Raw genomic sequence first — 25,446 nt, 5'->3', positions numbered from 1 at the left:
AAACCCACAGACATCAGAACCCGTTTTGCTCAGTTCTATGAGCAGCTATATACATCAGACATGCCCGCCTCTCCCGAAAGCACAGAAGAATATATGTCAAAAGTAAAATTCCCACCCCTATCGAGTCTGGACCAGCTAAACAGCCCAGTAACCACAGAAGAAGTTGATCATGCCATTTCCCGCCTGAAAGCAGGATCAGCGCCGGGTGCAGACCGGTTCACCCCAGCCTTCTATAAGAGATTCAAAGGCGCTCTTGCCCCATTTCTCACGCTACTTTTTAATAGCATTCTCGAGTCAGGCTTGGCCCTGCCCTCCTTCACGGAAGCTAGGATCATAGTCATACCCAAGGAAAGGAAAGACAAGTTAGACTGTGGCTCTTACAGGCCAATCTCGCTATTAAATGTCGATGCTAAAGTATATGTTAGCATTCTGGCCAAACAACTGAGCAGAGTCCTTCCCAAACTAATACATAGTGACCAGGCAGGGTATGTCTCAGAAAGGCAGGGGGCAGACAACGTCTGTAAGACCCTGGACCTCATGGTCTCCATCCCGGCGTCGGAAGTAGAGCCCACTTTGATCTCTGTCGATGCGTAAAAGGCCTTCGACGGCGTGGAATGGAGGTTCATGTTAGACGTCCTACATAAGGCGGGTTTGGGGCCGGACTGGATCAGGGGTGCCAGTGCACTCTACTAAAACACCCAGGCCAAAGTCGTAGTAAATGGGGTTGCATCTCCTCAGTTCAGACTGACCAGGGGTACTAGGCAGGGGTGCCCCCTCTCGCCGTTGGTATACGTATTGGTCATGAAACCGCTGGCCCAAAACATCAGGCAGAACCCCGAGATCAAGGGTCTCCATCGGTATGGCATCGAATACAAACTAGAACTGTTTGCTGATGACGTGATGGCCTATGTCACCCACCCCGTGCAATCGATTCCAGCCATCCTTCGGGAAATAGAGGAGTATGGGCCGCAATACGGGTTTCGTATAAACCGAAATAAAACAATTATCCTCCCTCTAAAAGACCCATACCTGCCCCAGGCAACTACCTCACAGTCATGGGGTTTCCTAGTCTCACAAACCAGTATAAAGTATTTAGGGATAACAATAACAAGAGACCTCCATGATCTGTTGCAATCCAACTATAAACCGCTATGGGCTGTGATCCAACAGGACCTAGGCCAGTTGAGCAAACTCAATCTCTCCTGGGCCCGGAAATTGACAGCAATCAAAATGAACGTTCTGCCACGACTCCTCTTCCTTTTCCAATCTCTTCTGATTGCACTCCCCAGCACATTCCTGAACACAGTCAGGGAGACTCTGCTATCCTTCCTTTGGGACGGGGGCAAGCCTTGCATTGCATACAAAACTCTTATCTTGGCGAAGGAGAAAGGGGGTCTCTCGTATCCTGATATCCATAGCTATTATGCGGCAGCCATGCTCCACGTCCTAGTGGACCATATTAGGGAGTCTAGAGCAAGCAGTGGGAAGCACTAGAAAATGGGTTGTTTGCCCCGGTTACTATGGGGGAGTGGCTCTGGGGCCCCTGAAATGCTATTCCACATAGAGCAAGGGAACACCCGTTTTTGACAGCACTTTGGGCTCTATGGAACAAGAGGAACCCGGGCATGAAGGGAATTACCAATTGGCCTTCGCCGCTTAGCTGTATTTGGGCCCCCCCCGATCAAAGACTCTATTATAGAACCCCTCTGATGCCAACCCCAATACGAGCAAGGCCTGGTTAGAGTGGAGCAAATGTGGAAAGAGGGCTTGTTGTTGTCCAAGGTGGATCTGGAAGCTGCGCAGCAGGGCCTGATTATTAAGTCTTTGCCTTATTTACAAGTTAAAGGGATCCTCACAGACCGTAAGTGTAAAGACCAGCTTCGGCGCCCCCTCACTGCATTCGAAAAAATACTAAACACTCACTCAGGCAAAAAGGTCTTATGACCTGCATGTATAAAGCTCTCATTGACAGAGGTCATCCCTCCCCCACAACACTAAAGCTAAGTGGGACATAGAATTGGGTTGGGAGGATAACCAAGCAGGCTGAGATGCCATATACAGAGCGGTATGGAATTCCTCCATAGCGATGCAGTACAAGATGCACAACTGTAGAATACTTATGCAATGGTACTTTACTACACAACGTTTGGCCAAAATGTAGCAGGGCATCGCCCCATATTGCTGGAGATGGTGTGTGCCGGTGTGCACATTTTGGCACCAATGGTGGGGTTGACCCCGGATACAATTGTTCTGGAAGGAGATCCTGGGGTGGATCCACAAGATCAAAGGCATCGACAGAGTTCCCCCCCCCCCCTTCTAACTCTCTTTGGAGTTGAACATACTGAGGACAAATACACACTCCTCCCACATATGCCAAGAAACTTGCTACTAGCAGCTCGGGTATGTGTCACAAGGAAATGGAGAGCCTCCTCACTCCCTACAAAATCGGAATGGTTGAGAAAAGCGAAAGAAATCTACGAGATGGAAAGCCTGACCACCCTCCTACTGGAAACACACTCATACATTGACCAGCAATGGCTTCCATTCTTGCAGTTCTACAGAGAGGTGCAAGCAGACCTGCATTAGCATGCGCTCCCATACCTGGGTGGCAAAGCAAAAATATGCTGTTGCTCAAAACTCTGCCCCCCAAGTGTACTCTAGCCCGCTCAAGAAAATGAACTCAAGGATATCTCCGCACAGATGTGCCCCTTTGCATCACCCTCTCAACAGTTTTGCCAGGTGTCTCCTCACAGTCCTTTTCTAGTTCCCCAGGCAAACATCGATCATCAATGAAGCTAACCAGCCGATTGTCACCCTGTGTGGTCAGGCCCACAACAGGGAGGGGGTGGGTATTCTGTCTCTTATTTCTTACCTTTGCCGCCTCGTACTCTCTATCTCTACTCTACTATCCCCCCTCCACCGTCTGACTTAAACCCTTTTCGTGGCTGGGGGGATCTCTTTTCACATCTATTACTCTAAAGTGAAATTTGAAATTTTAATGATCGCATTGCTTAATTTGACGATTGTTCATTGTTGAGCCTCACGGCTGATGCTCCTGTTGATCACAATAAAAATATATATTTAAAAAAAACTGTTACGATGTATCTACAAAAATGTAAGACCTAATAACATTGAACATATTATTAAGATGTAATTAAACTTCTCACATAAATACAAGCATAAAAGGATACCAAAAATACGTACAATTTTACTTCAAAACCACCAATGATGTACCCTTAACTCACCCTATAATAAAATGCCGCAGATTGTGTATTTGTATTTTATTTTATTTCTAGCGCGCCTTTGCCAAGGCGCTTTACAAAACTTAGTGAATTGGTAATATTTTCAGAAATTATTAAATAAATATAACACACTAGAAAAGAGAGAAAAAAGACAAGGAAAACCATAAAGAGAAAATGCAATGACAGTCCAGAAACTGATCAAGTTGTAAGTTAAGAAACTAAATGAATAGTGTGATGAATCCTGCAGAGTATTGCAGAATCCCAGCCTAAGGTCCCCTCCCAGGTGGCCAGTGGAAGGCAGCTTCTACCTGATCCAAACCTTTGGTTGGTATAAGCCGGGTGGATCACCTGGGAGAAGAAGGCCACCAAGGGAATAGCATGGCTCCGTTAGGTGAGACACAGTGTTCACGAGGAGAGGAATTCGCTGACAGGCCCATTTGTCAGCACTCACCTCTAGAACTTGTAAGACAAGATAGCTGCACCATGTGAGGACATGGGGTGCAAGATTCACTTACTCCGACACGACTCAATAACGAGGACTCAGTAGTTTGGCAAAGGGAAGTCCGTTTAATGATACATACATCAAACAGGGAAACAAATGGAAATCAGCTGTAGTGCGATCACCGGTCTCGCTCCGACTTCCACGAACTTTGGTAGAACAGCAATTCTTATAGGCTAAAATCGTCATTACTGATGTCTAATTTCTATAAAAAATCATCATGCAATATAATTGGTTAGGAAAGGTAACTTAAGTATAGGTGCTATATCTGTATATAGAAATAAAGCATGGATTGGATGACTCTTATCGGGTGGGCGTCTACGCCCATCCCTCTACAACACACGTGATCGGCGTCACTAAAAGTATGATGTCTCATTGGTTACAGTGTCTATAGGACCTTAGATTACATGGTTCATTGTGATTGGGTAAATTACACCCCTAAACATAAATCTCCACTTTAATTAGCAGCATGCAGAATAGACACCCAGGTGCCTAGTGCCCCAAGATTCACCCTTCCTCCTTTCCATCAATCAGTGTTTTAGGGCTATGTGTCAATTAGTTGGCTGGGTATGGCCTCGGAACTGTAGCCTCTTATCAGGAAAAGTTATGGCATTCTCGGGTTCTGGATGACATCAGGCGGTGGTACCTCTTCGCGCCTGGCTGGTCACGTGTTGGTTCACCGTGAATCTGCTTCACTTTCTAGCCTTTTGTGCATTTAATTCTGTGTCAGCCTAGCCATCTGCATGGGCCTCTCTTATCTTGACCTTCACGGATGGGCTGGTATGCTCTGTAGTTGAAGTCTTGTGAGCTCATGCTCTCCTCCCCTTCTATGGTTGACCTCGATTTCCTAAGCATGAGCCACTCTTTGCTGAGTTTTGATTCTGCTCCTTCTCCTGCCTTTGGCTGGGTTTCGAAACTTGGCCTGTCAGGCCTCTGGCCGCCTGGGTACCTTTCTGCCTTTACAAAATGGAGTCGCACTTGTATAATGTGCCTTATTGAGGTAGTTATATGGTTGGCGCTTGCCGCTCTATCTTCTACTAAGCATTGCAGGCAGTATTGATTTCTTAGCATCTTGCGTTTCAAGCCTATTTACACACATTTAACATGACAGTTGCTTCCATCTTGTCTCGTAGCACCATTTCCTTACGTTTTAACATTGTCTCTTCTCTGCGTACATTCCATTCAATTTTGTAGTTACTCGCACTGGCGTGTTATCTCCGATAGCTGCTCTTGTTCATTCTCGGATCTGTTCAGGCCCTTGTGTCATTTCCACTGGCCTTCCATTAAGGCATTTGGGGTCTCTTCGTGGACTGTGTGTAGGTACTCCTCATTTCGTATCAGCGGCTGGTATGGCTGTCTGATAGGGTACTGTGCTGCCCAGGGTTGTCGAGTTATGGTTGCTTCAACCGGTACGGATCTTCTTATGTACACAGGGCAGAGTCCCAGTGCGGCTCTCTCGGTTCATTTGCTCCTCATACGTCGTCACATACCTTGGTGAATACCCTCTTGGTAGCTCGAACTGCAGAGCAGGGGGGGTGCAGGTCATGTCTGGAGCCTCATTTACAACAGTATTCAACTTCTTCGCAGGGTGAGATTTCCATAATACCAGAATACCTAATGGCTTGTCACAGTAAGGCTTCCCTTCCCAAAATTACCCAAATTGTCAGTGGTGAAAACCCTTATGGTAAACAGGGGAATGATAAATGTAAGGATCAGGGAATCAATATGTGAGGATGTCGGGCAATGTTTAATTGCAACCGTGAACACTGCTTAGCATGTGCGCATGGCAAGCAGCATTCACAACTAAAATTAAACTTCGCCCGACATTTGAGCATGTCGGCAGCATTTAATTGTAATTGTACATGCTGCCTGCCATGTGTGCATGGCAGGCAGCGTTTACTCACTGTGCACGGTGGAGTACAAAACTGCAGAGCGAAAGGGAGTGTACACATGCATACGCCACCTTTTACCCTGGCCATTTACTCTCCATCGTGCACATGACTAAACTTGACTATGCTAGAATGCAAATGTACCAGGTCCCTGCCATCAAATTAGGTATGGATACAAAATGAGCTACAAAAGCTTGTAAACTGAGCTTTTTAAAAGTTGACTGATTTCGCCTTTCATTCACACCACACAACATTTTCTCTGATTTCAATGGCGGAGAAGAGGAGCAGAACACAACATGTGTTTCCGCCGCCTTCCTTTCTCTCCCCATACAAATGCTGCAGCATTTCTCCGGCATGGCTTTTCATGCTGGCACAAATGCTGGTCATCCCAATGAGGTTCCCAAGCTTTATGTACCAGCATAAAGCAGGCAGATCACACAGAGAAACATTGTACATTCTTCCTGCTATGCTCCCATTGCAGGCAGCATGTACAATTACAATTAAATGCTGCCTCATACGTGAGCATATCGGCCAACGTTTAATTGCAACTGTGAATGCTGCTTAGCACGTGCGGATGGCAAGCAGCGTTCACAAGTAAAATTAAATTTCCAACCTCTATGTCGTTTCTCTTATTGTGAAGAACCAAAGGAAACACTGAAACATTTTGTCTTGGTGTGTCCTCATTTTAGAAATATTAGACTCAACACTAAACAATTTTATCATTAATGAATCAGAATTTTCAGTGAATTCATTATGGACGAGAATGTATATTTTGGTGTAAGACATATATCGAATAAAGCAGTAAAAAAGAAAAAAGAAAGAAACATACAAACAATGGTCCAACATAGATGTTTAAACACCATTTATCATATAAAGCAACAAAAACACACAGTCCTTGTACTGCTTTAAAGTCCCGTCAAATAAGCAATCCTAGCAATGTTGAACACTTCAATTCTCACCGAATAAACAAAATCAAAATAATCACACCATTGAACTATATGCATAGAATTAAATAGTTTCATAGTTCCACACAAAAAATGTTATCTCAAATGTTACATTATAATTGTTGTTAATTGAACATAACCATACAAAGACTTCATACGCACACAAAATCATACATAAAATAATGAGCCAACAAATGAACACACTTCTACCATCAACAATATAAATAAAATGTAGAGTGAGTTATTGTTATAATGATGGTGCTTCAAAAGTAGAATTTGGTCCGATTCTTGGTATCCTGTTGTACATTGTTTCTAGTGGGAATGTTCTGCAAACATTAGCGTTCCTATTTCCATTGCTTGTAGATATAACTTTACATTTTTTTTAGATGTCATTTATTTCAATTTTATGTATTTGTTTTTTTTAAAGGAAATGGTTCTTACATCTCTGTTTTCTTTGAAGTGTTGTCTTTGTGCTAATAATACACAAGTTGAGACACGACTTGGACACTTTTTAGCCTAGGCACCCATGAAGATCTGTGGTGCTCCATAGCTGGTATGAGCAGTACATGAGGGGTGAGAGTTATGGCTGTGTATCTTACCATAATTGGATAATTTCTATAGTTTTTAAATTCTAAGCTGACACCATATCAGCCTTTTGGCCTTAAGTGTATATCCTATAATAACCCTTTAACCTTAACTGTTACTCAAATTTTGTTTTTTTCAATTATACATTTGTTCTCGCTAGTGGCAATCTGAGGGAATACTTTTGTACTACCTGCTATCCTAATTTCTTGGACTCTAGTAAAGAAGTGAAACTTAAAATGCTAAATGCACACACTTGTGTTCTTGTAACAAATTGGGAGGGAAGTCTGGTCTGTTTGTCTGTGTGTCTTTCATGGTTGCCAGACATCGCCCTATGTAGATGACTGGTTTGATGCACAATGTAAAGCTTGACTAATTAAGTAGTAGCTCCTCACATTACAGTATGAAGGGAAAATCCAAATGTGTTTTTGTTGATTCTCAACTGTTTCCTCCACAATTTTTGCTAAATATATGTTTAACTTCTATGTCTTTCTCTCCATTTTTAGTATAAATGGGAATCACTTGTCAATGAGCAACAGTCTGTGGATGTTTACTCTCATGTTAGCCTGATGACCCTCGACAGCATCATGAAATGCGCCTTCAGCTATGAGAGCAACTGCCAGACAGACAGGTGGGTCATTGGGTTCTTCTGTTCACTAGAACAGTGTGTTCTCGTGTAGACATTTGTGGGGTGGATTTAAAGAAATCCGCTGTTGGCGTTGCCCTCAATACAAACCGTCATCTTGCCTGTGACAGACCTGCTACAGGTGAGAAGACCTTTGGTAATCAATGGGTTGATTCTCATTTGTGGGTTTTCTGCATCAGTCTGTTCCTATTTAGATTGGGCAAAAATGCCACCCTGCACCTTTCATTTAACACTTTCTTGGTCCTTTCCTAACTCCCCAATCTCCTGTCTCACTGCTTGGTTTGGTGGTCACTCATCTGCTGATTTCCTTTGCTTGTCAAAATGATTGTTGGCAAACCTTTCAGTGTTGTCTTTTTTTAATTTGTCACCGTTTTGACAGATTCTTTTTGATCAGGTGGACATAATTCATACAGTCGGTACAATCCTAATGTTCTTCCAGTTGGTTTGCTCCACCTTGCAGTCCATGAACATCCTTACTTTTTTTCTTCTCCCACATTTTCTAAAGTCATTCAATCGATTTGTGCCATTGATTTTGCTTCAAAGTTGCCTCTGCATGCTGTTGTTTGAAATGTTTCCAGGGGATCAGTGCTAGAAATGTGCAGCTCCTTTACCAACATAATCCATGACAGAGTGTGTATCTACATTGCTAGTGGCAAATGCTTACAATAGATATGGCGAAAGGCTAAATATTTAGGGACTGCATTGCGACAAGTATGGTCCTATCTTTATGTGTTGAACTTGCACTTTGATGTTAAGTAGGATGCTTTCTATTTTGTTAATAATAATAATAATACTTTACTTTATAAACTTGTAATGCGCTTCAATGGACCCGGAGGCATAACCGCGCGGACTAGACACAAACAGATACTTATAAATAAATAGCCAGAACAGAAAGAGCCATAAGAAGTGAGCGTCAGGAAGCAGAATTTAGGCAAACAGCCAGGTCTTTAGCTTTTTCTTAAATGGCTCGAGTTGCTGTTCAAGCCTTAAGTCCAACGGAAGGTTGTTCCAGGCGGCGGGAGCCGCCGCTCCAAAGGCTCCATTTTCTGCCTTTTGTGTTCTACTTCTTGGAATGGTCAACACTTGAAGTTTGTTGAATCTAAGCAAACTAGAGGGGATCTTATACACTAACAGATCCCTCAAGTAGCTTGGCATGGTCCCCTTAAGACACTTGCAAGTAATCATGATGAGACGGAAGCTGATTCTGGCCTCCACAGGGAGCCAGTGTAAATAATAATTTTATTGTGATAAAATCCATAATTTGGACTGTACACAACATGTGAAAGCATATAAACAAAACGGAACCAAAGTAGATACAATATAATGAATTAATAAAATGAAATACAGTAGAATACAATAAAACTAAGATAAAATAGGATACAACACAATTTATTTATTTATTTATATTTTAATGTGATATAGAATGAAAGTAAATTCAAACTTTACACATAATAGACAATTATTAATTAATAACAATAAGAGCAATAGGCGAAACATATTCAACAAAATAAATTTAAAATTTAAATAAACAGATAATCATATATCAAATGTCGAATTAAGAATAAGCAGTATTATTATCATCTTTACCCCAAATGCTGGACGAACTTATACATATTGTGCAAAATGTACACATTTACAGGAATACTCACAACAAAATCATGTATTGAACAAAATTTAAAGTATCCCATGATGGCATAATTTTTCTTCACATTACGGTGCACAAATTATTCAAATTAATAGGCCCAGTTTTAATTCAATTTTTAACCATATATTATAGAGGGCTATAAACAAATGCATGTTACATGTGTTTGTGCAGTATAGCCAAAATGACATTTCACAGATGGTTAGAGGATTATGAACAAACTCGCCAAGGTATAGTGTTATTGTGATAATTAATGTCTGACATTCCGTAAGAAGATGGTTGGCTGTCTCCAAGCATTCAGATAACGTACACAAACGACAGATTCGCTCAGGGACAGGAATGTTTTCCCTGGCTCCTGTTAGGATAGGCATCTCTGTGTATATTTCACTCTTACAGCCTGTTCTAGGTATTTACATGTCATGAGTGTCAGCCTTTGTAATGCTAGTATTTACATCACATTGCCTTCTGTCACCCATAGCTACATCAGAACTGTATTGCATGGTGAGGGTTCTGGTGTGTGGGGGAGATGAGAAGGTTGACTGAAGGAGGACGGTTGTAAGCCTCCTGCTGGGGGTCGTCTTATGTAGGCAGCTTTACCTTCTTAATAAAGGTCTTTGTGGTAAAGCACCAAGTGTCGGCGGTCTACTTGCCATCATAACATTTGGCGACGAGGTCTAAGAGGAGCGGACTCCTGGAGACGACCCCCGGCGTGACTAGGATCCTGCTGTTGTGCAGCTCTGGAACGGGGCCACCGGTGGCGGCGAGCGCTCATTGCCTGTGAGGATCTTGTTTTTCGGCTGGGCAGCCATTCGTGTTCCCAGCAGTGCGGCGGGAAGTGCTCGCAAGGTGGAGGGGGCCCAGGACATTTTTGGCCGTGCTGTCTAACGAACACCCAGCAGAGCGACAAGGAAGTGCTCGCGAGGTGAGCAGAGCGGGATCCTGGGGAGTTTACGGGAGACACTTTCCCTATGGCCGTACTATTCCCAGAGTTTGTATAATTTGGATGGTTGGACGGCGGCAGTTGGCCCATTAACACCATTACAGTACTGTTGGATTTACTTTCAAATAGTCTTCGCGTTCGCTTACCGTGTGCGGACGGATGCTGTCATCCCCTCACGTCATCGTTGAGGATTCCCTGGGCGACTGGCCTCTGCGCAGCCCGGCGTCTACTGAGTGACGTTCTCACGTCCCAGAGTAAAGGACCCAAAGACGTGGCAGCCATCTTGGCTTGACTTTGTTTCTATGGTGATTTGAGCCGCAGCCGGGAGTCGGAAATCAGCTGATTCTTGGTTCGGCAGGGTGCAGGGAGCCACGATTCGACTGCAGGCTGAGTGGAGGTGGTGGCCGCAATCGAGCCTATGTTGGATCATTGGCATTGCCATTGAACGATCGATCTGAGGAGACTTACGGTGAGTGGGTCAGAGACATTACTGTGCATTTGAAACTGCTGGGCACTCGGACACATATTTTCTTGCGCACTTTCATTATTACATATTGTGGAGTAAGGTATGGCGAACGTGCCGGCGCCTGTGTTTTTCCTTCCTGCACCAGGTGAGCCCAGGGTGCGGTGGGTAGTCTGGAAAGAGGGCTTCAACAAGTATGCATTGGCAGTATTTGGTGGCAATTACTCCAATGAGCGCAAGGAAGCATTATTGTTCCATTGCTTAGGAACTGCAGGGCAAGAAGTTTTAAAGAGATTACCGGAACCCACTGATTTGTTGGATGCAGGTCCATGTGAGAAAACATTAGCAAAATTAGACAGGCACTATAGAGTGGAGGAGAATATCATACTGGAGAGATATATATTCGCCACGAGGGAACAGAAGAGTGGTGAAAGCATTGAAGATTTTGTTACGGCTCTGAGGGGTTTGGTGGTGAAATGCAAGTTTACTCACTGTCAGGATGAGCACCTAAGAGATCAATTAATGATCAAGTGTTCCAATTACAGTATCAGGAAAGAGCTATGGAAAGAGAGGAACCCCACTTTGGATCGAGCAATTGAGATAGCGAAAATGGTGGAACACACTGATAAATGCATTGAAGAGCTTCAGACAGATACTGGTAACAATGGGCGGCCCAAGTTGGAAGAGAGCGAAGGGGCAATACAAAAAGTGTCAAAAGTTGTTCAGAGACAGAATACAGGAAACCCAAGGCGTCCCATGCAGTCTGGCAAGATAATTGAGGAAAATAAGCCGGCAACTGGCAGAGGGTGGAATCGACAATGGGTTCCCACAAAGGACAGCAGAGGAATGACCAGAGAATTGAGTTCTTCTAAGACTGTTAAGGATTCTGGAACTCCAAGGGGTTTTCCAGGGAGACAGTGTTTTAGATGTGGTAGTTTATCACATATATCGTCTGATAAGGAATGTTTTGCTATACATATTATATGCAATGAATGTGGTGTAAGAGGGCACATTGCTCGGTGTTGTAGAAACTTCAATTCTGGGACAAACTATGTGCATGAAATAAGTGCGAGTTATGAAGATGAATCATACTGTGAGGATGGTAGAGAAGTGGTATTCACAGTGAATGCCATTGAAGGCAGGGTGAAGAAGCAGAAGCCCTATGCTGATGTTGTAATTCGGGTTGTACCCATACGCATGCTCATGGATAGTGGGGCTGATTACACATTAATAAGTGTGCAGGTGTGGAAAGATAAGTTCAATTCTTGTACCTTGTGGGAGAACACTGTCAGAGCAAATGCATATGGTGATGTTCCCATAGACATTATAGGATGTTTTGATGCTGATTTACAATTTAAGGGTAGAAAGTCCACAGGGTATGTATATGTTAGAAAAAAAGGGGGAGAGTTGCTATCATGGAGTGATCAGGCCGATTTGAAGATAAGGCTTGAGGCAGGTCACCCTGAGAAGGTACTGTCTGTGGTGGGGGGAGACGCCACAGAGGTGCAAGCAAATTCATCTGGGAAATTGGGGTGTTTGAAAGGGTTTGTTCATGTGATTCGTCTAAAGAGGGGTGCGGTACCAAAAATTTCAGAACTGCGAACCATTCCTCTTGCCCTTAGACAGGATGTAGATGAAGAACTCAAAAGAATTGGAAAGTGATGGAGTTATTGAAAGGATAGATGCACCAGAGTGGGTTAGCCCCATAGTGGTGGTCAGGAAGGGTAATGGATCTCTGAAACTTTGCATTGACCTTAGGCATTTGAATAGTATGGTTGTGGCAGACAGGTTCCCTCTGCCCAGAATAGATGATTTGATGGTGGGGTTATCCGGCTCTAAGGTATTTTCTATATTAGATTTGAAGTCGGCTTACCATCAGGTTCTGTTACACCCCAATTCCAGAGACCTTACTGCCTTCATCACTCCAATTGGTTTGTTCAGGTGTGTGCGTATGCCGTTTGGGCTAGTCTCAGCGGCAAGTGTGTTTCAAAGCATAATGCACAGATTACTTGGGGGAGAGAAAGGGGTGATGTGTTATCAGGATGATGTCCTGGTGTGTGGGAGTGATGAGAAGGAACATGATCATCGGTTGAAGAGAGTGTTGGACATATTGAAGGAAGCAGGACTTAATGTTGCCATGGAAAAATGTACTTTCAAAGCTAACAAAGTGGTTTATTTAGGCCACGAGATCACAGGCGAGGGGGTCAAGCCCAAAGAGGAGGCCATTGAGGCCATAAAAACAATGGAGGAGCCCAAGTGTAAGGGGGACATACTGTCATTTTTGGGACTAGCTGAGTTCTATGGCAAATTTGTCAGAGGATTATCAGAAATGTCAAGGAACATGAGATTGCTTACCCGCAAGGGTGTGACCTTTAAGTGGGATGACCATTGTAGGAAACAATTTAAATTGATAAAAGAAGCCATTGTCAATGCACCCATATTGAAGATATTTGAAGAAGGTAGGCCTACTTTGCTTTTTGTTGATGCCAGTGATTATGGTGTTGGGGCGGTTCTGATGCAAGAGGATCAAGCTGGTTTGCATACCGTGGCATTTGCATCCAGGTCTTTAAAGGGACCAGACCTTGGCCTTGGCCTTGGCGTGTGTTTGGGGAGTTGAAAAGTTTAAAAGGTTTTTGTGGGGAAGGAAATTCACCATTTGCACGGACCACAAACCTTTGGTTGGAATTTTCACAAAGGGTGGTCTGGAGGGAGTGTCAAGGCACATTATGAAATGGGTCACAGCATTACAAGGTTTACAATATACCATGCTCCATGTCAAGGGGGAGGTCAATGTAGTTGCAGATGCATTGTCTAGATTGGTTAAGAGAGAATTGTCAAGTGGTGATGTTGAGGATCACTCGGGTCCAGGGGAGAGTGCAGAGATATTCCAAGTACATGAAACGCTCAGGAAGAATGATTGGGACATTGCTTGCAGTGAAGACGATGTTTATCAGAGGTTGCTGAGGTTGCTGACACTGGTGATGGAAAGCAAAATAAGGAATTACAGAGGTGAGATGAGTAGTTTTGCCAAGGTAAAGGAAGAGCTGTGGGCTCAGGATGGCTATTTGCACAAAGGACATCAAATGGTCGTTCCAGTTGGAATGAGGAAATCAGTTTTGGATTTGGCCCATGTTGGACATTTAGGTCTTGCAAGAACAAAGGGTTTGGTGAGATCTGAATTCTGGTGGCCTGGTATTGACAAGGACACTGAGGAGCAGGTCAAAGAATGTGCGGAATGTGTTCAAGGGAACAAAGGGCTGAGAATACAGAAGGTTCCCATGATAGTGAGGGATTGTCCGCGCGTTCCTTGGGATGATATTGCTTTGGACCTCTTAGGTCCATTTAACATTGGTGGTGGAAGGGATAGCTACCTATTGGTGGTTATGGATTTATTGTCGAAATGGCCATAGGTTTGTGTACTTAAGGACATTTCCAGCAGTAGCATAATGAAATTCATGGAACAACTGTTCTGGAGAGAAGGGTTTCCAAGGAAGTGTTTGTCTGACAATGGTTCGCAATTTGTTTCTAGAGAATTCAGAGAATTCTTGGATAGGTATGGAATAGAACGAGTGAATACTTCCTTATATCATCCCCAGAGTAATGGATGTGTAGAACGGTTTAACAGGACTTTAATGGAAGCTCTCAGAATTGCGGTAGCTACTGGAGGGGATTGGGTGAGGACGGTAATGGAACGAACCTTCCAGTATAGGTTAACTCCCCACAGTGTCACAGGTGTGACTCCTTTTGAGATTTTGAGAGGAAGGAAGCCAAATTCTCACTTGTGTCCAGGGTGGATGGGCAAATCAAAAATGGTTGGTGTGGATGTAGAGATTGTGAAAAGGAAATTTTTTGATTCTGGAGTTAAATCCAAGGAGAGGTATGATCAGAAAAATTGTTGTAGGAAGCTCAAAGTTGAGGAGGGTGACTGGATTAAAGTCAAGCTTCCTACCAAAGTTCGCAAGGGAGCATCTTTGTTTTCTGAACCCAAACAGGTCATGAAGGATTTGGGTTCATCAGTATTAGTCAGGGGAGGAGGTATTTGGAATAAAGAAAGGGTGGCTCGTTTCAGTCAACCAGGATGAGGGGAGAGGAGTATCATGGAACCAGGTGAAGGTTCTCACTTCTCACTTGCCGCCCATCAAATATACCTCTCTCTCAGCTCTTCTTACAGCCAATTTTTATTCATTGGTTTCTAATCAAGTTATGGTGGTTGCATATTTATCTGTATTTTTCCTTGCAGGTTTTAAATTATTGGGCAACTACCCACAGCAGTTACTTGTTCATGTTTAAGGAGGAGAGGTGTTAGGATAGGCATCTCTGTGTATATTTCACTCTTACAGCCTGTTCTAGGTATTTACATGTCATGAGTGTCAGCCTTTGTAGTGCTAGTATTTACATCACATTGCCTTCTGTCACCCATAGCTACATCAGAACTGTATTGCATGGTGAGGGTTCTGGTGTGTGGGGGAGATGAGAAGGTTGACTGAAGGAGGACGGTTGTAAGCCTCCTGCTGGGGGTCGTCTTATGTAGGCAGCTTTACCTTCTTAATAAAGGTCTTTGTGGTAAAGCACCAAGTGTCGGCGGTCTACTTGCCATCATAACAGCTCCCAAATTCCTCAGAGTAGGTAGTTGTTCCAACCTAAACAGAATGATAAAACGTCTGAGTCTTTTCATAGGACAGAGGTTCAAATATGCTTGGGGCTTCATAAAGGTGTACAATCTGATGTATCCTGCCTCCTGCAGGATCTGCCCTGGGCCAGTAACAACAAGGAGCAAGAACCAGGCTGACCCAGGTAAGTACAAATGGAAACAGGTTTTATTCTCTTCTTAAGTTGGAATAGGTGGTAAGTAGGAGAGATGGTAATAGGCCTCCACCCTGGTTCCCTGCCCAGCTCCAAGTCCTTAACTGTCACTTGTAGAACCCCCAGGTGTCCCAATACTCTATGCTCCACAGGAACATTCCACAAGCATCATCACACACACATGCACTCACATAACATCCAAGATACCACACATCTCCCCCTTTAAAACAACCACAAGAAAATGTATCACTGCACAATCATGCTAGGACTAACAAACAAAATGATACTACTACTCCTTCCTGGCCTGCCACACTAGGGTCTTGGTGCCGCCACCACCAAGCACAAACTTTGCCACAAAAAGACAAACAACAATACAACAAGGCAAAACCCTCCTAAACAGAAACACCTTCCGCCAGGCCTGCCACTCCTGGCCTCAAGTCTGCCACACTTGAGCACAAACCAAACAAACACTCTATGCTCCACAGGAACATTCCACAAGCATCATCACACACACATGCACTCACATAACATCCAAGATACCACACAATCTATATTTAATAAATTGATAGCTCTTTAGAGTACTCAGATGTGCAAAGTTCTCAAGCCAATCCCATAGGTCCACCCTTTTCCCAAGTGCATTTTGAACTTCCTTAGTATAGGCTGCCCCTCTATGTATCCAACCTATATCAGCAAGAAATGTTGACATTAATTTGAATAGGGGTGAAGTGGTATGATTTTTGACCATTTCCTGATGTATCACAGACAATAAGGGATTTGAGCAACCACTAGTCATCTTAAGGTAGAATCCGGCTCTCTTTTTGAGTACAATTGCTTTTAATGATGGAAGACCCATTTCTAGTCTTATCAGAGCCATTGGCACTCCTGGGGACAAACCTAATATCCGACGCCAAAATTTGCCTTCCAGCACTTGGAGCCAAGATAAGTCAAAAGAGAGAAGGGCCTCAAGACCATAGATAATCATGGGTACAGACACTTGGATGTAAAGATGCCGTGCCCCCCAAAGCGTATAGCCGCCCTGCTTGTTTGAGAATGCAGCAATCAGTGCAGTAACTTGTGCTGCCCTGATTTTGCGTCCTTGTCTGCAGTAGCGGTAATCACACTTAGGCTCAATTTCAATTCCGAGGTAACGATAGGAGGGTGCATAAGATATATTGATTTTACCCACCATCAAGTTAACTCGGGATGCTCTTTTCCCCGTGAATCTGAGCACTTTGGTCTTGCCTAGGTTGATAGTTAGTCCATTAAGACTAGCATATTCCCATAAAGTGGTAGCGGAGCGCCGAAGCCCACTAATGGTGTTATCAAATATTACCAGATCATCGGCGTATGCTAGTACAGTACAGGGTGCCTCACCAATTTTCGGTGGACAATTGTCAATTTCAGCTAATACTGTTGGAATGTCATATACATAGAGGTTGTAAATCAGGGGTGCGGTGACACATCCCTGTTTTACCCCTCTATTTTGGGACACCTTTTTGGTCATGTTGCCCTCCTGATTTAGCTTAAGACGGGCCGTAGTGTTTTGGTGCAAGAGTCTCAGATAGTACAAGAGACCTCCCGGACATCCCATTGATTCAAGTTTCAGCCACAGTCTGTCTCTAGGGATGGAATCAAATGCAGACTTAAAGTCGATGTATAGTGCATACAGGGGGGGCTGCCCTTGGTGAGAGCCCGTGTGCGAAATATGTCCATCACCATGAGATTGTGTGATGTAGAGAAATCCCGCCGAAATCCACACTGAAATTTGCTGAGTATGTTGGCCCCGTCTACCCATTTCTGGACTTCATCTAACAATAATGAAGCAAAAGGTTTACCTGTTACATCCAGCATAGAGAGAAGCCTATAGTTGTTGGGATTGGTAGGGTTACCCTTTTTGAAAATAGGAATAAGAATAGCTGTTTGCCAAGATTGAGGGATTCTCTCTCCCCTGTGCTAAGATCTTTTAAAAAAGAACGGAGAATAACTCCGCCCAAAATTCAGGGTAGTTCATGATTATCACATTAGCCAGCCCATTAGGGCCAGGGGCTCTTGAGGACTTAAGAACTTTTATTTTTTTCAGAATGATCTCAGGGGATACTTCAAAAGGCGAAAGAATAGGAGCCTTATTCAAGGATGTATTAAGCAACTTGGGTTCCCGTGCATTACGTCCTTCCAAGAATTTTATCCAAACCTCCACACTAATAGGATTGGCTAATTGGGCTTTGCCATTTTCCCTAGTCTCATTCAGTAGAGACCAGATACTACGAGAGTTCCTAGAACAGATAGTCTGCACTAGCCTTTGATAGGCGCTATTTCTATCAGCCTTTCTTATATGCTTAATGCTGGTTCTGTAACAATTTTTGGCTTTTCTGACTCTCTCGCAGTAAAAGGCTGCTGTTAGGTTCAATGTCTTAATGCTACAAATTTCAGCTCTCAACCCTCTCTTGGCATCTCTAATTCCTTTGTTATAGGGGCGACTAAGGCCCTCTGTTCTTATCATGTAGCCCATTTTGGCCACAGCATGTTTTCCCGAGAATACCAGAATCCATTATTCAATGGCATTAATGGTCATGATGTTAAAGTCCAGAGATCCGACAAAAGAGGAGCATTTGAGGGCTTCCGTCGCTGACCGGATATTTTTTTCCGACCATATAATTCTTGACCCTGAACTATTGATGTTGATACTACCAATATTCAATGTGGGAGTGGTGCGGCTAGGTAATCGTAAGGAACATTGGAGCATCGCATGGTCACTCCAGTTGTTATTGATCACTTTCATATCGGCAACTTTCGATTGCATTTCGGGGCACATAAATATGTGATCCAAAGTGCTGGAAACTAACCCATTTGTCCAGGTATGTTTCCCCGGCCTATCACCAACCGTGCGGCCATTAATCATCTCAAGATCTCAATAGGTGAACAATTGTAACCAGCCCAGCCCCTCAGCCTCCCTTTTCTCATGGATCATTAGGCATGTTGTGCTAAGATTCGGATTAAACGATGTGTAACCCTCGCCTGTCATGTGGCAGTTGAAGTCCCCCATGACCACCACTGCCACATTACCAGGTTTCATTGTCCAAGTTGACATTAGGTCCTGAAGTGCTTCTTGTAAGGGTTCTCTAATGACTGCTCCTGGTGGATTATAAAGGTTAACAAGGAGAAACCTAATAGAGCAATTTTCCTCTTCATATTCAACCTCTACTGCCATGAGGTAATCCTCAACATTACAATGGACCCTACGAGAGAACACCGTGTTTACCACCCCAGTGAGTAGACCACCAAAGGGGCGGCCCCTTGTACCCCGGTTTGCAAAAGATTGATACAGAACAAATCCATCCCATAGCAGAGGATACATTGCCCAGGTCTCTTGAAGACAAATACAACTATGTTTGGACAAAAGAACAACAGAACCATCCAATCTCAGTAAATGGGCAAAGCCTCTGCGGTTCCACGTAAGAAGGGAAAAGGCTCAATGATTGTGTAAAACCCCCGGGAGGGATTCCATCAGCCATTTTAGGACTTCAAGATTTTTCACTTCAATTGGCTTAAAACAATTAGACACGGGGACTGGAGCTGCAATAACATCAGAGCCAATGTTCGTATCCATTTCATTTATGTCCACATCAATGTCGACGTCAACTGTCTTGAGTTCCTCTTTGTATTTCCTGATCAACCGCGCTGTTGACAGAAAGGTACAATGTAAGGCAGAGACGTTGGAATTAGGGCCAATTAAAGGCTCTATGAACAAAAAATCGTCAGATTTCAATACTCGAAGTTGGGGAATGCGATGAAATCTGACTAATAACTCAGATCGCGCAAGCCAAGTATTTTTACTGCTCTGATATAAGTTCTTAATAAAGCAGATGCGATTCTCGTTGATGTCTTTAAAGTCATTCCCCAGTTCCAGAAGCACAGGGGCCAGTAAATTTCCCTCCTGTGCAGATGCTGATGGTTGCTCAGTGCATACTGGCAAGCTAAGTTCTAGATCCGGGTCCAAGTCTTTCAGAAGATCCTCATCAGAGACCGGACTAGTGGCTTTTTCTTCCGGCACGAGCCAGCCAGAGAGGGAACCTTTAGTCGCTGGCACCCGTGCTGCTGATCTAGCTAGTCTCTTCTTGGCTTTTTTCATACGTGTATCCAGCCCTGTCTGTGGCACAGCAATAGGCGGTAGGGCGCTTGCTTTGGATTTTTTATTTATAAGCGCCTTCCTCCCCAATCTACGTTGCTTCCGTGAGAAGAAAACGTAGGGACTTTGTACCATCTCAAGGTCCCCACCATTCTCCTGGGTTACTTCATGGGTTCCAGTACTGATGACAGGTCCTGGTGGCTCAGCTAAACTTCTTCCACATTATCCTGGTCATCGCTTTCTTCAACAATGTGCAGGGCGTCAGAAAGGTTAGCTTCCGCCTCTTCACGGAGATGGTCCTTCTGTTCTAACGCCATGGTAAGGATATTAGTATTAGTCAGAATGTGGCCTGACATTTGCAGCAAGATCTTAAGCGCAAATTGTAGAGCAGCAACTGATGATTGGAGCTCAGCAATCTCAGTTGAGCCGGAGTGTTGACAATCCAAATCATCATCCTGTTTGTCTGGTGCATCCTCCATAGATGCCATTGCTAAATTAGGGGAAGCAGACAATCGTCCACTGCTTACGATGGAGTTATGTAGGCCAGGAGGAGTGCTCATGTTACTAATGCTGTGGGGTAATGAGCCACTATCTATCGTCAGTGTTGTTTGTGATGACATCCCTCTCTGAATATTTAGGCACAGATCCAAGAGAGAATTGTTGTCAATATCATCAAAATTGGTAGTATTCAATGTAATTCTACCGCTAGGGCCAGGGACTACGGTCTCCTCAATGGTGGTTAAGTTTATTTCCAGAGGTGGGTTTACTGGAAATAACTCAGTGATAGCAGCTTGGTCCACTGGCTTGGCATATTTTGCATTCTTCTTAGGTTTAACAACCTTCATATAAGTCTCCATGTTCTCATTAGAGGGTAGGGTCTTCGTTTTCCACAGGTTGTAGTTCGAATGGGAGGACCTTTTCCCCTCCTGCATCTCAGCGAAAGGTAAATAGTCAAGGTCCACCAGAGTTATATACTCAAAAGATGAAAAACTCTCCAATACTGAGAAGGATGATAAGTAATAAAGTTGTTATTCCCTTAGACCCCCAATAGGGTATAGGGGGATGAACCACAATCCTCACACGCTGTCTAGGTAGTTCCTCTCTCCTGGGGGCCAGAGGGTTACTGGAGAAACAAAATGCCAAGGTGCCCAGGATTAAAGGCCTAAGCCCGCAGTCTCCTGGGCATATAGCTTTGAGACCAGTTTAACTGTAATATCCACTTGCTCTAGTGCAGTAGCATGGAACCATGATGCAGGTACAGGGTCCCACACTCCTCCCACTCAAGCCAAAGCTAATGATGTTTATACACAGCAGAGGGACAATAGGAAATCAGGGCTCTTGACAAGTATGAAGTGTTGTCAAACTTGACACTATGATTGTTCTATGCTAATGGGTTAATGCACAACGTCCACAGAGCCACAGTAAACTAGGAGTGAGAAGTAGGGCAAAAAGCAGAGAGGATGAGAAGCAGCCCAAGGGAGGTCGCTCCAGCTCTCCACTCACCTCCCAAACAGCGGCAAGCGGTCCCCGTGCAGGTGAAGAGGCACACTTCAATGTTGAGCCGGTGCCGTGTTGTGCCATATTATAACGAGTCCGTGCATGGGGCCGCACTAGTCAGGTCCGCGATCGCGGTCGTCCCCAAGCCTTGCCCCTCGTGAGCATCCGATGACACAGAGGGACACGCCGGCTAGAGGCGGCCTCCGAGTTACGGCGGTTACAGCAAAAACTGACCTGCATTCAATCCGCCGTTCGGTCCGTCAGAGGAATGGACCCTACGGCGTGGATACGCTCGTGTCAAGCCGCACCTCAATGCAACGTAAGCGAAACTGCGTTGTAAGAGGACGCTTCCGACACAACACAATTTAGCTCCAAGTGCTCAATACTCAAATTCATCTGACATTTCTCAGAACAATACATCAGGCATTTCTCGAAATAATTCATTGGAAAGCCACAGGCAACTCAGGTAGAAGGCAAAGGCCAAGGGTACTGTGACATTCTCAGCACCAAAGGGTACCAAATTATGCCAAAAGGAACCACTCCCAGGGGAATGAGTCGCAGTGTGCTTATTCAGGTAATAAGGCCTGAACATGCTTCCATACCCTAAATAAGGCAAGCTGCACTGAGACGGTACATTAGTTCAGACAGTAGTCCCAAAAAGAGTCTGCAGTGACTACCTCATAAGATTGGACCAGTCTACCTAGCATACACATGTATAAAGGCCCCAAGTTAGCACATTGAGATAAAACATGCCTGGCTGTCTCCAGTTGACCAGGTTTGCCACAAATTCGACATGTCCTATGTTCCAGAGGAACCTCCAAATGGGGGCCCAAGACAGCCATCACCGATAGTTGGTTTATACCGAGTTTTAAAAGGAACTGTCTAACTTCAGGGGCCGGACATAGCAGCAAATAGGGTTGCACGTTACCTATTTTGTTAATGAAATGGTATGGTGAATTTCTTGCTGAATTCTAGGATCGTACACCCACGCTCTGTACTAGAGCTCTAGTTTTGTTAGAAGACTCTGAGATATAACGATGACTATTTGTTTAATTTCTTTAAATTAACTATACCAGCTATTTTATCTGGGACCAGGTCTTACTTTGGCCACTATCAATGATATTTGCTTACAATTTCTTTTTTTTTAAATTCAAATATTTAGTCTTTGTACATACATATACATATAGATTTCAAATCCATTAAAACAAATAGAATATATTAAACAATCATAGAAACCAGGAACTTTTAAAGTAACCCAACTTATGCAACATGAATTTTAGAATTGAAATGCAGTTGAAATTAGGTTCCAAATTTCTTTTATTTGTTTTATTGTTCTTGGTTAATCAAATAACCTTTACTTAATCAAAACACATATTCCGCTAATTTCATTAAATAAAAACACATTTACAGTTATTTAAGCACTAGTATCAACACATTTTTATTTTTTATTTATTTATTTATTTATTCAATTCATCTCTCTAAAACTTCTTACAAATAAATAACATATAAAGTATATAAAACAAAATCATTATTGTGCATCCGTTATGGTCAGATTTCCAATAAATGCTTGTTGATTACCTCTAGACATTTGGTTAACCTTAAAATCAAACCAGTGCTCTTACTCCACATACATCTATTCCATAACAGCATTCTGGCCTCATTTGTCCCAGAATACCAATATTTTCCAAATTCATGCATTCGAAGTACTTCAAATTTTGAGCAAAAGATTACTAGGTGTTTTAAAGACTCTTCAGTGTTAATAATACCACAAAACCAACACTGAACCACTTTTGCCAAGAGTTTTGCTCTGTGTGTTGGCCAATGCTTGGTACGTTCGAATGTGGTGAATTGGTTGAGCCTAAGTCGAATGTACACATTTCTTTCCTTTAGACCCGGAAAATTTAGGATATAGTTCGGTAAATCACCCATTTTCCTTCTGAATAAAGCGTATTCATAATACGATTTGTAGTTTCCTATCCTATCAGACCGTATGCACCAGAAAAAACGTTGACATTTTCTTTTGTTGGAAGGACGACATGCTATAAGCACAGCCTTGGTAACATTGATGAGATCTAGAACCGTACCCATTTTCTCGACATATTCATTAAGAGCCTTGGGGGATCTAGCAGCTATCACAATTGATAAATCCTCATACAAAGAATTTTTCCGGAGGAGATAGCATTTTGGTGTAATTATTAAGCAATCTCCAATTTCTCTTTACTGATAAAGGTAATAGGCCAAATTTGTGCCGAATAATATCTTTGGGGATAGGCCAAGCTAGTTCCAATGTTTTTTTCCAGATTTTACCTTGCAGTATGTCGAGAAAATCATCAATCTCAGATGTACAGATATCAAGACTATAAAGAATAATTGGTTCAATTTTTAATAAGTAAAACTGAACCAGCGGAATCAGAGAAAAGTTGCAATATTTTTTATGAATGAGACCCATCTGGAACATGAGTGGTCTGCATTTTTCTTCTAGCACATTCCTCCACCATTTAATAGAATATTGGCCTGTGAGGCAATAACCTAAATACCTTATTTCCATTACCTCTTGTAGATTAACTAAACCAATAGACCAGTTACATTTTTTGGTCCTCAATTTCCCATCTGTGAAGATAATGATCTGTGATTTAGATTCATTTATCTTCAAATTATTAGATTGGGCATATTCAAAGGTACTGGTAAATTTATTCTGGAGGCCAAAGGGAGTTCTATCAATCAGGAGTATGTTGTCAGCGAAACTGATCGCATTAATTTTTAGATGATTAAGTCTAGTAAGTCTAGCTGGATATTTAATTATGTCTCTCCAATTCCACTCTAAATCAATGAGATATAAATGAAACAAAACGGCTGCAAGTGAACAGCCCTGTTTGAGCCCAATTGCAGTAGTGATCGGATCAGAGAGGGTACCCCTGCTGTTTACTCAGACCCTATAATTTGTCTGACTATGAAGGAGTGCTATAAGTGCAGTGAGATGGATTGGGATACCCAGAAGAGTCATTTTACTCCAAAGTGTTTCTCTGGTAACAGTGTCAAATGCTGCACACAGGTCTAATGCCGCCATGTAGGTTGCCCCTGTGCGTTCCTCCTTGGTCTGACGCTGTAAGAGAGATACAATCGTAGCATTGAGTGAACACCCCATAGATTTTCTAAAACCAATTTGGAATTTGGGCAAAATGTCATTTTCAGCTAGAAATTTCTGTAGGTCAAAGAAGACTAGCTGTGTAAAGACCTTATATGAGGCATCAGTAAGCGCAATTGGCCTATAGTTGTTAGGTTCCATGGTGCTACCCTTTTTATAAATAGGCACAATAATTGCTGATCCCCAAGAGATGGGAATCTGTTTAGTTATAAAGATATTGTCAAATTTGTTTTTCAGAATTATAGACCATAGATAAGGATCCATCTTAATCAAACATGGAGGGATCCCATCCGGCCCTGCTGCTTTTGAATCTTTTAATCTCGCGATAGCCAATATTATGTCATCAATCGACCAAGGACAGCACTCAAGAATAAATTCAGAGTAATCTTTCAAACCATCTTTTTTATGAGCCAAAGGTAATTCAAATTTAGCTTTACGGAATTTTTTCTAGGTGGCAGCCAAAATGGGTGGATCCTGCATAATCTGTTTAGGACTAGTGATAGTTCTTAACAATGTCCAAATATTGCGTGTATCATTAAGGATATTATGCATCATGCACTGATTATCTTTTAGTGCAGTTGCATATTTTAGTTCCTTCATGCGATTTTTATGTTTTAAAATAATACGTTTTATTCATACTTATACATTTCCACATTTAGCTCAATTTTTGCCAACTGTCATAGTTTTAAATTTTTCATTATTTTAAGCTGGTGAATGTGCAAGTTAAATGCGTGCTTGTGCTGAATCAGAGTATGGTCTGAACAGGCACGCACAGATATAGTTTGGACATGGTTTTTAATGCAGGTATGCAATTCTTGTTCCATCTCTGTGTTAGCTCCAATATGGAAGTGGATATATCTTCTGAAGACTGGATCTTCTCTGATCATAATAATACGTTTTTTACAGGTCGGAGGATTCCATCTTACAGTTCTACCTGGTCTATCCATCTCAACAAGTTTGAGCACGGTATTAAAATGATAACACCAGTATGAGATTCCCATTTCCATAGTGATTGCAGCATGATCACT

At 43.0% G+C, this 25,446-nt stretch overlaps 1 protein-coding gene across 2 annotated transcripts in view; it reads left to right on the top strand.

Moving 5' to 3' along the window:
* The window catches only part of LOC138548087 (cytochrome P450 4B1-like), an 880,410-nt gene that overhangs the window by 294,120 nt on the left and 560,844 nt on the right, over positions 1 to 25,446 (top strand). For both annotated transcript variants that reach the window (XM_069642254.1, XM_069642255.1), the window contains exon 5: positions 7,663 to 7,787. In XM_069642254.1, the coding sequence (XP_069498355.1) occupies positions 7,663 to 7,787 (125 nt within the window). The remainder of the gene's footprint in view (positions 1 to 7,662; positions 7,788 to 25,446) is intronic.

Source organism: Ambystoma mexicanum, chromosome 1q (assembly GCF_040938575.1).
Source record: "Ambystoma mexicanum isolate Mex_15411 chromosome 1q, UKY_AmexF1_1, whole genome shotgun sequence".
NCBI classification, from domain to species: domain Eukaryota; kingdom Metazoa; phylum Chordata; class Amphibia; order Caudata; family Ambystomatidae; genus Ambystoma; species Ambystoma mexicanum.
Note: the sequence above shows the minus strand (reverse complement) of the source record. Positions and strands in the feature narration are given on the sequence as shown.